The 13,366-nt window shown below is 41.6% G+C and overlaps 1 protein-coding gene across 1 annotated transcript in view; it reads left to right on the plus strand.

The window, feature by feature from the left end:
* Positions 1-4,758: 4,758 nt before the first annotated feature.
* Positions 4,759-13,366, plus strand: part of Hs6st (heparan sulfate 6-O-sulfotransferase) — a 37,136-nt gene continuing 28,528 nt past the window's right edge. Inside the window, exon 1 of the mRNA XM_067158030.2 lies at positions 4,759-5,648. Coding sequence (XP_067014131.1) covers positions 5,014-5,648 — 635 coding nt within the window. The 5' untranslated portion in view covers positions 4,759-5,013. The remainder of the gene's footprint in view (positions 5,649-13,366) is intronic.

A 13,366-nucleotide genomic window follows, 5' to 3' on the forward strand; every position in this document is an offset into this window, starting at 1 on the left:
AATTCCGGCACCTCGGCGTCTCCGAAAACCGTAAACAAGTAGTCAGTGGGACGTAAAGCAAATAACATTATTTATTATTAAGAGAATGCCTTGATTGTCTTTCCAGAGTGTATATAAAACTCATACAATCACAACTGCCTTTTATAAAATATGTCTCCACCGAACATTGAACTACAGACGCTGCAAGAAACAGACAGCTCCAGGAGGTGTCTGGGTTCATACGCCGGCAGAAACAGTTAAAACAGCCCCGACAGCTTCTTACATATGTCTACTACCCACCAGATCAGTGGAGCAGTACAGTTCTTGCACCGGCAGATATAGCTTTTTGTATGATAGTTTACAGCAAAAAAAAAAAAAAAGACCGAAAATTGGAGCTGTCGGGTTCTTGCGCCGGGCTCTTCAATTGAACATTAGTGTGGAGGGCCCATCCTCCTGTCTTAAACCGTTTTAATTTTGAATATTTCCAACAGCTCACCCAAAATTTTAACATGTGAATACGTTTCTGTGACGGTCTGTTGGATTAATAATAATAATAATAATAATAATAATAATAATAATAATAATAATAATAATAATAATAATAATAATAATAATAATAATAATAATAATAATCTTCTTTTCCTTCAGCGTTTGTCCCTCCTCTCCGCTACATGAATTCGTTGTCTCCATTTAGTTCTGTCCTGGGTCATGTCTGGGTGGAGATTGGAGCTCTTCAGATCTTTGTGAACGGTAGCTGCCCATTGCTGCTTTGGCCATCCTTCTGGCCTCCTACCGGCGACTTCTTAACATGTAACGCGTCTTCGCAATAGTGTCGGCGTTTACCCTTAGTACATGTCCAAACCATCGTAGACGTCTCTCGCGCATATTTTTGTTCTTGAATCGGTGGAACGCCAAATATCACCCCGATGGATTCATTGGAGATGGGATCCAGTTTAGTAACGCCAACTGTCCACATCAGCATCTTAGTCTCCATGACGCCCGGTCTATCTCAGTCGTAGCCGGCCAATATTCGCAACCATACAGTGGAACAGATCGGATGACAGTACGATAGATAGACTTTTTATTTATCTTTAATCCTCCGGTCGCAAGTGACACTGGTTGTTCTCCATTTCATCCACGTTGCGGATATCCTTGCACTGACCTCTTCGACAAGTCGGCCATCATCAGTGATCGTGAAGCCAAGATACTTGAATCTTGTCACTCGCGGCAAGTCTTCACCGTCTACATGAATGGTTCCGATTGCTTGTGGATCTGACGTCATATATTCAGTCTTTTTATTTAAGAGCAAGCCGTATTGCTCAAGCCGATCGCTCTATTCTTGGGTTTGGCATTGAAGACCAACCTGGGTCTCAGACGCCAACTTGACATCGTCTGCGAAGAGAAACATCCATGGCAAAGAACGGTGCAGGTCTGTTGTTACAGGGTCCGTCACTAGAATTAACAAGAGCGATGACGGCACGGCGCTGAACCTTGGTGAACGCCGGCGGTGGTTTGAATAATAATAATAATAATATGAAAATGAAAACCTACAACCTGTTTTCCAGTCATTGACCGGGTCAGGGATGTAATGAATGAATCATATATAGGCTATTATAACGATGGGCTCGCCACTCCCAGAGTGATATATTAATGAATGATAGATGCTACGAAATGAGAATGGAGAGTGTTGCTGGAATGAAAGATGACAGGGAAAACCGGAGTACCCGGAGAAAAACCTGTCCCGCCTCCGCTTTGTCCAGCACAAATCTCACATGGAATGACCGGGATTTGAACCATGGTATCCAGCGGTGAGAGGTCGACGCGCTGCCGTCTGAGCCACGGGGGCTAATAATAATAATAATAATAATAATAATAATAATAATAATAATAATAATAATAATCTTCTTTCTTTTGCTACCGCTTTTTCCCCACACCTGTGGGGTCGCCGGTGCGAACTGTGTCGCACATGTGGATTTGTCTCTGTTTTACTCCCGGATGCCCTTCCTGACGCCAACCCTATATGGAAGGATGTAATGACTATTGCGTGTTTCTGTCGTGGTTGGTAGTGTTGTATGTTGTCAGATTATGATGAGAGTGTTGGGACGGACACATACACCTAGTCCCCGAGCCAGAATAATTAATCAGAAGCGATTAAAATCCCTGACCCGGGACCCTCTGAATCGAAGGCCAATACGCTGACCATTCAGCCAACGAGTCGGACAATAATAATAATAATAATAATAATAATAATAATAATAATAATAATAATAATAATAATAATAACTGATAATCCAGTACATTGTACTCCATATAGATATCAGTGTAGCACATATTTATGTACACGAGGCATCTATCCCAGTCCTACAACAACAATCCGGACATTTCCGAGATTCTTTGGTAGAAGGCGTGTATAACAGGTTACGGTATGAGTCTTAGAGAGGTGAGTCGGGAGAAACAGAGTGAGTCTCCGCCCACAAGAGGCCACGGCTGGTCCGTGGTCCAACAGCTCTGCACTCCGACCGACCAACCGTGCAGAGAAAGGGTGGTCACGGCTCTACCGTGGCTTTACACCTCTGTATTCGGGAGACGGAGAGGGGCTGGTCCACCACGGTCGGATGTCCTGAAAATGTTTTTCCGTGATTTTCCTTTCTCCCACACGAAGACCCATACTACACGAGCTGTTAAAACGTCGTTGTTTGGCCGCCTGCAACAGCGTCTTCGAACATCTGGCTGGTAAGACGGGAGCTTTCCATTGCGTTTAACGCGCGTTCTTACGGCGGGCTTCGGTACCCCGTTTTGCAATTTTATCACCTACAAAATGAAATTGTTCATCGAATGAGGGAACTGACATTCTGTAGAACTAAATAGTGGCTTGTGGCCTCCGGAGAGGCCTGGTGCAGGTCTTTCGAGTTGATGCTGATAGGCGACCTGCCCGTCTGTGAGAATGGGCCCTAACCAATTTTGTAGAATTGATTTCTTTCTTTTTTTTTTTTTCCTACTTGCTTTACGTCGCACCGACACGGATAGGTCTTATGGCGACCATGGGACAGGAAATAGCTAGGAGCGGGAAGGAAGCGACCGTGGCCTTAATTAAGGTACAGCCCCAGCATTTGCCTGGTGTGAAAATGGGAAACCACGGAAAACCATTTTCAGGGCTGCCGATAATGGGGTTCGAACCTACTATCTCCCGAATACTGGCCGCACTTAAGCGACTGCAGCTATCGAGCTCGGTTTGTAGAATTGAAAGAACCTCTCTCGATATATTCTATGTTTACCGAACATGGCATGAAATCGTCCTGTTGAAAGGCCATTCATTAGGTGATCTCAGGCGAGTCCATCAACGTCCCTTTTCACTCAATGTTTCTTTACGAATTTCTTCAACCAAAAAATTCCCGCAAAACACCCGATCTACACAGAGTCCATTTTGAAAGTATCTTGCACAATAGCGTTTTAACTGTTCGTGTAGAATAGCCGAACGTTTTGATCGCTTGTTTAACAGCCGCGTTTTGGCAGTCACGTGTTGTTTGCAAACGTTAAGGGCGTTTGCAGGTGGCCAAACAGTGGGCTTAAGGCGAATACCGGGGCAGTTCCTAGTATACGCCACGGCCGCCTCATCTTCACATCTCCTCCGATACAAATCTCCCTAACCTGAGAGAAGGTGTCACCGTCTAGGAGGCCCGCCTCCTCCTTCAGGGAAGGAATGAAAACATTTAATAGTAGTAGTAATCGTCTTAGTGGTGTGTGAAGGTGGTGGTTATTGTTTTAAGAGGAAGTACAACTAGGTAACCATCCTCGAATCAGAGAGAAAAATGGAAGGGATCCGACACTTCGAAAATGAAGGTATCGATCAAAGAAAGACAAGGGCCACGGAGGACGTGGAAATTAAGGACTCCCTGGGCCTCGAGTGCTCTAATACCGTCGGGGTCGGAAAAGAACAAGAGTTGACCAAGGGAGGTCGGGTAGGATAGATGAACGTGAGGAGCCTGGCACAAGTTACTAGAAGCAATACCAAGACTCAGCTAAGTACCCCGTGGTCGCCAATCCACGCTCAGAAGTTCAGAGCCTTTGGGGCCCCTTTTAGTCGCCTCCTACGACAGGCAGGGTATACCATGGGTTTTATTCTACTGCCCCCCAGCCAACGTTGGGACCAGCCCACCACCTCCTGAATGCATAGCTGTAAGCCGTAGTCACTGTTAGTCGAAGTCACTATGCTTAACATACTCAGTAAATCATGTCCCAGAAACCTTTTAGTTTAAACGTTCCGTCTACCTGTTTTTGTTAGGTACCGGTATGTATGAAAAGGAAAGATCAATGCTGAACCGCTGTTAAAATGCCCCCGTGAGAACGATCATTATGCGCCTATTCTTTATTCATTCATGGACTTTAAAACAAGCTTTAACCCACGGAAGTATTTAAAATGCGTGCCAATTATTATTCATGGGTAGCGGATGGATGTAGGTTGCCAAAATGTCATCAACAGTCATAGGCTGAAAATAACTAAAGAGTAGTTCTCTGATTTAGGCTGGTTACAACTTTATCGTTGATAAAAATCGAGGGGGATAAAAGAGAGAGAACTGAACCATTACATCGTAATGACCGTGCGTTATTTTTCAAGGCTGTCTACTATTACAAAGTATATTATTTTAGTTGCTTCTCCGTAACCAGTTTTTTGAAGTCTCATTCTGACATTTTTGTACTTTGACGTCTGGGTGACTGTCATTTGTTCAGTAGAAAGCGCTGCTTGTTTATCATATCGGCAGGCTGTGGAAGTGAATGAGCTTGCTTGTGTACTGTGTCTGTGTGCAACATACCAGTGCGATTGAATATCTCAGTCAAATGGAACAGTTTATTTCCAGTTACGGAGAGGCTGGCTCTCTTTGTTGTTATTACAGTCTTGTTCATTGTTTGTGAAATTCATGCCTGTCCTATCGCCCAATTTGACAAATGACTGTTTTCATACCGCTGGTAGCCTCCAGACAACAGTGATACCTCCTTGAGATGGCTGAAGTGATACAAAGATTATTCAAATAAGAAATGGCAAAGAAAAGCGTTGAAGTGCAGGTATTTGATAGTGATTTTGCGCTTTTTCTTCGTGAATCGGTTACTTATGAAATTAAAATGGAATCTCGGTCCAGGAGTAGGTTACGTACAGTAGTACTGATTTGTATATTGTTGGCTGTGAGTGGCATTGTTTATTTTGGATACTTCTGCCCAGATCAAGTGTGTGCCCTTACCTCTCGTGAAACTAGCTGGTCGGATTGGACGTTTCGTCTCCCTATCCATGACAATTTAGGAAAACCATTATTACTTCACTCCGATCCAGTTAACTCTAAAGTATCAAGCCCTGGGTTGAGTTATGATGATGTTTTGAATGAGAATTTTCAGTTCGACATGAATGCCCATGATGTTATGGTGTTCTTACACATTCAGAAAACCGGAGGAACGTCTTTCGGGAGACATCTCGTTCGGGATCTAGATCTAGAACGGCCATGTACTTGTCAAAGGAAGAGGAAGAGATGCTACTGTTTTAGGCCAAATCGAAATGAAAACTGGCTCTTCAGTCGATATTCCACGGGATGGAAGTGTGGTTTACATGCAGACTGGACTGAACTTACCAGTTGTGTTGATTCTGAATTGGATAAAAATGAAGGAGATACTGTTAAAAGAAGGTAGGTGGAGTTTTGTATTCTTTAAGTAAGGCACTGTTAGTCAAATTAGTAAGTAAAGGTTAATTATTCTTCTTGTGGGTGTAGACATTAGAATTAATCTATGGTATCCCTTGCCTGTTTTAAGAGGCACCTAAAATGGGACCCTCTAGGAGTTCTCAACTTGGGTATGAGGTGGTGACCACAGAACCGTACCTGAGTCTGACATTGCTTCTATTTATGCCAAACTCCTCACATTCATCCTTCGTTAGTGGTGGAGTTTAGGTCCACCCCCCCCCCCCCCCCCCCAACCTAAATGCCATTTTAATCTAATCTAAATTCGTATTTCTCCTTGAGGTTCCATTCAGTATGTTCTACAGCCAGGTCTTTAACATCATCCCATGTTTTCCCAGCATAACTATAATGTCATTTAAAACTCTACGTTTTCATGTATCACTCTGCGGCGTATCATCAATATCAGATGGCCTGAAGTGATCACAAACGAAAACCTGCAAAAGGAAACCATCCAGAAACCCACTGATGTAGCAGTCTTCTCCCCAGAAATTTTAGTCAGCTGGGTGGCAGGAATGAGTAACCGGGTGGGGAATAGTACGTAAAAAATGAATATGCTAAAGTTTCAAATTTATTCCCCTCAGGGAATTATCAGTAATATTTAGGGGGAAAAAGAAAGGAAATGGCATATAGCTTTTAGTGCCAGGAGTGTCCGAGGATAAGTTCGGCTCGCCAAATACAGGTCTTTTGATTTGACTCCCGTAGGCGACCTGTGCGTCGTGATGAGGATGAAATGATGATGAAGACGTCGTATACACCCAGCCCCTGTGCCAGCGAAATGAACTAATTATGGTTAAAATTCCCGACCCTGCTGGGAATCGAACCCATGACCCCTGTGACCAAAGGCCAGCACGCTAACCAACCATTTAGCCATGGAGCCGGACACAGTAATTAATGAAACAGGTAAACATTAACGGCAAAATTGAGGTATTTTATTGTTGTTATCACGAACAAGTAATAAGAGAGTATTGTGAACTTCTACTGCTCATTTTAAAATTTCTTTTTACAAGTTGCTTTATGTTACACCAACACAGATAAGTCTTACGGTGATGATGGGTTAGAAAGGGGCTAGGTGTGGGAAGGAAGTGGCTGTGGTCTTAATAAAGGTACAGCCCCAGCATTTGCCTGATGTGAAAACGGGGAACCACGGAAAACCATCTTCAGGGCTGCTGGCAGTGGGGTTCGACTACCGCTCATTCATAATCCTGTAACACTGGGGCTAAGCACTTGGTTGCTGTGGAGTGTCATACGGGTCTGTGACGTCATGCAGAATCGAATGCTCGCATGCGATTCCACGTTAATCCCGACACTGCTTGAACACTACACTACATGGCAGTCAAGCTAACCATTTAACCTCGACAGTGGAATTGAAGCAATTATGCTGATAATAATGAAGATTTATCATGTAGCCTAAATAAACAGTTTTACAGTATGTATATTTTATTTTAGAGCACCCAGTGATTCAAATATGTATAAATATTATGTAACTAGCAATTACCTAGGTTATGTTACCCGGGCGGCCTATAAAAACAACAGAGCGATGAGCCTATTAAAAAGGTCCTAGGGAGGAAACTGTGTGAAAATGAAAGACTCCCTAGATTCCCAAACTAAATACACCAGGGTTGGAAAGGAACAAGAGTCCACCAAGGAAAGTTGGATATGAAAGATAAGTCCAGGTTATGCAAGTTTCCCTCATGCTAGTTGCTAGATCTACCACATGCAGCACTTACATTGGTTTTTCTTACTTGCAATGGACGGTCGTCAACTGCACAACCTCAGAACCATAGTTATGGGTGGTGGAGGGGAAGAGGATTTTCTTTATTGGTCTATGCAGGTCCTAGCTAGTGACAAAAAGAACATTAGTCTGCATGTCAGGGTTGTTCAGCAGGGAGCCTCTCGAAGGGTGTTAGTGGGGAACTCTTTTTTGTGTCGACCACTGGCTCACATTGTTTAGGATTTTTCTTGGGCGGTGTCAATACTTGATAACAAAATCCAGCTCTGTATCTTTCTAGGTGTGACGTCATATCGAATGAAATTCCACCCAATAATGGCATTGGTAGTAGCTGCAGAAATTATGGATGATGACATGTGATTAATAATATGAGGTTAGAAAAGTAAATATGAATAGCAGCATTGAAACTAGCATATTATGTTATAATCCTTGTGGGGCGGATTCTATATTTCTATCATTTTCCCCATTCCAATGGGTTCCTTTCTAACTGATCGCCTCCAAGTGTTTCTAGGTCTTCCACGCTTCCTCTTTCCTATTGGGTTCCATTATTAGACTGACTTTTCAACTGCTCCATCCTATCTTCTTAAAGTACGTCCTGTCCATCTCCACTTTCTTTTTCTACACAGTGTTCTCCCTTAGAGTTTTTAATGGGCCATTTTTACAGACTTCCCGGCTAACATAACCTAGATATGTGCAGATGTGCCAACTCTCCTGATTTAAGTGGGAGATTCCTGATTTTTTATCGTTCTTCCTGATCGCCAGGACCGATCCCCCGATTTTCAGAGCAGTTTCAGTAATTTTCGCATTATTTTAAACTCTGCGCGTTTCCTCGCTCTGTCAATATATGACTGTGTATGGGTGGTCGATAGTAGTTCTAATAATCACAATTGGATGGCAGTATGGGGCATGGTGGCCAGCCATGTGCTCCTCTTTGGTCCGTAATACAGTCAAATACTCAAATAGCTTATTACAGTAATAGGAAGTGGAAGTCGCAAGCAAGTAACCTAACCTCAGAAGTAGCACGTCATAGATGTCTACCCGGGGCACGACCTGCATAAGTGCTCGTGTTACGTCACGTAGTAGTACTTCTTGGTTGTATGTCTTAATATTTGTTTTGGCCAAAATGTCAAAAAAAGAAATACAATGCAGTGTTTAAAAGCGCTTATAGGGAGGGAAGAGTTTCTGTGTTTCAGTGAATCCGGGAAGGGACCAACATTCAAATTCTGTACTATATGTAGGTGTGATTTTTCAATTGCGTATGGCGAGAAATGCGATATACTCAAAAACGTCCAAACGAAAAAACATAGGAGAGTGTCCAGAGTGTAGAAAGAAACCAGAAACTGAATTTTACATGTAAAAACCAAGATGTAAATCTTGTGACGAATGCTGAGGCTTTATTTACGTCATTTATCATTTATAACATAACCTGCCTGTAAATTGTGCCGACCACGCAGAGCCTCTGTTTCGCAAAATGTTTCCCGATTCGGAAATCGCTAAACGATATGGGTGTGCTAGAATTAAGACAGTGGCTATCATTACAAAAAGACAATTCAGAGTATTTCTAGGCAACACTAAAAGCCACAAACGAAAACTAAATAACGGTCTACCACAGGGATCTGTTTTAGCACCATTGCTATTCAGTTTGTACATTCATGATTTACCAACCACAGCATCAACTAAGTTCATATATGCTGATGACATTGCATTGGTAGCACAGAGCAATAATTTTGAAGATGGTGTACAAATTCTTACGGAGAACATCAAGAAAATGAGAACTTTCTTTAAGAGCTGGAGATTGATCCCCAGCACAACAAAAACTGAAGTCTCTTGTTTCCATCTAGTGAATTGTGCTGCAAACTACAAACCAAGAGTTCTGCTCAATGGACAAAAGCTGAGGTACAATCCTTTCCCAGAATATCTTGGAGTCACTTTAGATAGAACCCTGAACTTCAAAGATCATATCACTAAGCTTTCTCATAAAGTCGCCGCAAGAAACAACATACTGCATAAGCTCTGTTGTACCTCTGGGGAGCCTCTGCTGATTGTCTACGTTTAACTGGCATCAGCCTTGTGTACTCGGCTGCTGAGTGCTGTGCTCCTGTCTGGTTGGAAAGTGTACATGTGAAGAAGGTAGACACAAAATTGAACGATACAATGCGTTGCATTACTGGTACCATCAAATCAACTCTATGTCACTGGTTACCTGTGCTGAGTCACATCCCTCCACCTCACTTAAGGCGGAAGCAAGCTCTACGAAGGGAAACCAAGAAAATCTTTGCATCACCCTCTTTGCCACTGCACCAAGAATTCTGTCATCCATTACTGCACCGACTGCAAATCAAGAAGACCTGCAAGTGTCACTGCAGGGCAACTCATTGCAGATGGATTTGACTTAAATGAAAGCTGGAAGCATGAGTAGTCAACAAAAACATTGGGAACAAGTGTCCACCATCTTGATCCCACAAAGAAGCCAAACGGTTTTGACCTACCGTGGAATTTCTGGTGCCATATCAACAGGTTAAGGACTGGACATGGTTGTTGCAATTACTTCAGGTACAAGTGGGGTTGGATCAGTTCACCATTGTGTGATTGTAGCCTGGAAGAACAGACGATTGAGCACCTGATCCAACGCTGTCCTCTTCATTCGTTCCCTGACACTCCTGACGATTTGTTCGCTCTCACACCCGGTTTAACGGAATGGCTGAGAAGGATGGACTTTAAAGTTTGATTTTGCCTTGTATATATATTGTATAAAATCAACATATGATTAAATAAATGACAAAAATGTGCATGGTAGAAAGGGAAAAAATTGTATCACATTTTCAGGTGAATGCATTTTCTGTTGCTACTGATGGTAGCAATAAAAGTGACTTGAAAATATATCCTATTGTTGTAACATTTTTTAGGCCTGAACTCGATGCAACTCAGAGTTGTCTACTCTCTGTTCCTGATTTAGAAGGGGATGCTACTGGAGCTAACATTGCCAATCTTTTGCTCTCAACTTTTCAGGAATTCTGTATTCCATTAAAAAACTGCCTAGTTCTTGGTGCTGATAATGCTCCAGTAATGGTAGGATCACCGGTAAGTCTTGCTGCAGAGAAGGGTGCGGCGTGCTTGCCTGTAAATGTAGATGAAAGTATAAATGTTATATTTTATTCTCTGCAAAGGAGTGCAAAGAGGAAAGAAAAGTTCAGAGAAATTTCAGACTTTACACAACACAGAGATCAGGAAAATTCTGAAGCATGTGCCTACTTGATGTATATCACTAAGAAGTTGGCTCCATGGCTAAATGGTTAGCATGTTGGCCTTTGGTCACAGGGGTCCCGGATTCGATTCCTGGCAGGGTCGGGAATTTTAACCATAATTGGTTAATTTCGCTGGGACAGAGGCTGAGTATGTGTGTCGTCTTCATCATCATTTCATCCTCATCACGATGCACAGGTCGCCTACGGGCGTCAAATCAAATGACCTACATCTGGTGAGCCGAACTTGTCCTCAGACACTCCCGGCACTAAAAGCCATATACCATTTCATTTCATTTACTAAGAAGGTGTTTAGATAGGATTTTGTTGCAGTGACCCTTTGGTTACTTTATTCAGGAGCGAAATAGTGAGTAAGGATTCTCAGATGGGAACTTTGAAGACTTACAAAATTCCTAAGCACAGTCTAAGTGCAGATGTGTCTTGTTCGTCTGAAAAGGTGAAACAATGTCATAACATTACACCACACTCCTAAGTTAAAAAAAAAAAAAAAAAAAAAAAGGAAAACCCAGTCATCAGTTTCACCCCAAAAAAATGAAACTGCTGATGACTCTAAGAGCCATGCTTTGTCACGTGAAGAACGACTGTTCATGTTTCTTTCATCAAATTTACATACATCTTTTTGCCTTTTTTCTCTCAAGTTTTATGAATATCTTTGAGAATCCAAACGTAGCTCTTCAGTTAAGCATGCCATATATCCACTTATTGAAGTCAATTTTGGAAGAACTATTGAAGAATTTAATGGCAAGGTTTGTGAAACCACACGTTATTAAAAGCTCCTCCTCTCTCCTTGATGTAGATTATGTACTCCAGCAAATCAAAAGGATGATTGTGATCTGACGATACGGAACTCTGCGTTTGTTTTGGTGAACACTTTGAAGTTTGGTTTTTTTTTGCTATTTGTTTAACGTCGCACTAACACATCAAAGGTTTTCGGCAACGGCCTTTGATGCCTGAGGAAAAGTGCATATTCTTTAAGTCTGTTAGAAAGTGTTTCTCTTCATCATGTGATTACATGGTACACAAATTTCTGATCAAAGATGAAGTTTCAGTTAATGCAGAAGTTGCAAATATTTCTCCTATAAGTAAGACATCATTTTCTAGCCTTTGATTTTTCATTAACAAGTTTCCAAACATTCTGCCTAGTGAAACGAAACATTCAGATAAAGAAACTGAGGTATTCTGCACTCCCTGTTCTGTAACTTTCAGCTCGAAGAAACAGACCTGGCAAAAAGAAGAATTAACATTCAGTGGGCATTCCTAGGTCAGATGAAATCAGCTGATGGTGTACCTAAATATGACAGGCTCTCTAAGGTGATGCTTGCTATTTTATCAATTCCACATAGCAATGCAGAATGTGAAAGGATTTTTAGCAGAGTCACAAAGATAAAAACACAGTTCAGATCCTTGCTGTCTGAACAAACTTTGGATAAACTTTTAACCCTAAAATCAGTTCAGCAAGGCAAGTGCTTTGAGCAAAAATTTAGTTCCGAGTCTCTGAAGAGGGCTAAGTCAGTTACGGGTGTGTTGAACAACAATTAGTCGTAATGTGTTCAACATGTTGAAGGATGAGAAGTCACATGTTTCTAAAGTTCAGGTATGTCCAGTATTTAGTATCCACATATGAATAATGAAAAAAAAAAAAAAAAATATATGTAGGCAAAATAAGAGTTGTTAATGTATTGAATTATACTGAATCAGTACATGTCTGCTGTCAGTGATGTAGATTATATACGCCGTGATTCGGTGCCAAGTTTCTCCTGATTTTTTACTTTTGAAAGTTGGCATGTCTGTATGTGCTAGTTACGTAATATTAAGACATATTTGAATCACTGTATGCTCCAAATAAAAATGTAAATCCTGTAAAACTTCATCATCATCATCATCATCTTCATCTTCATTCCTTCCAAGTATTGGGCCATGTGTCCTGTTACTGTCTTGCATTTTTCTTTTTGCAAGACTTGAAAGCAATCAAATGTCCTTCCGAGGGGTTGCTAGCCTGAAGGAAGTAAGACCATTGGTGGGGCTGCCACCTCTCAGCTAATGGACTAGCTGAAATTACAGCATTTCCTCCGTAACTGATGTAACAGTTATACCGCTGTGACTGGTCGTGTAAAACTTTACTTAAATGATAATTCTTAATTATTGTCAGCATAATTGCATCAATTACACTAGAGTTTAAATGTTTAGTTTATCACAGTGTTGTGTACGAGCAGTATCTGGATTAGCAAGGAATTGCAAGCGCCACTCGATTCCACATGATGTCACAAACCCTTATGGGCACTCTACAGCAACCAAGTGGTAAGCCCCAATGTTACACGATTATTAACGAGAGAACACTAGAAGTTCAGAATTCTCTGTTATGTCTTCTTCCTGTTAGTAACAATAAAATTCTTCAATTTTGCAGTTAATGTTTATCTGTCTGATATTATTGTTAAAGCCCTGGGGGGGAGAATAAATTGAAATTGTATCATATTCATTATCTACATATTATTTCCTGCCCGGCTACTCATTCCTGCCACCCTGCTGACGAAAATTTCTTGGGAGAATACTGCGTGTAGAAATTATAAAACGATGTGACACTTGGCTAATAATTACAACAGTCTGGATCTGGAAACTTACTTGAAAAAATAACTTGTTGCGCTTGTTGGATCAATGGAATGGATCGTGCTGTTTTC

This window comes from Anabrus simplex, chromosome 14 (assembly GCF_040414725.1).
Source record: "Anabrus simplex isolate iqAnaSimp1 chromosome 14, ASM4041472v1, whole genome shotgun sequence".
NCBI lineage: Eukaryota > Metazoa > Arthropoda > Insecta > Orthoptera > Tettigoniidae > Anabrus > Anabrus simplex.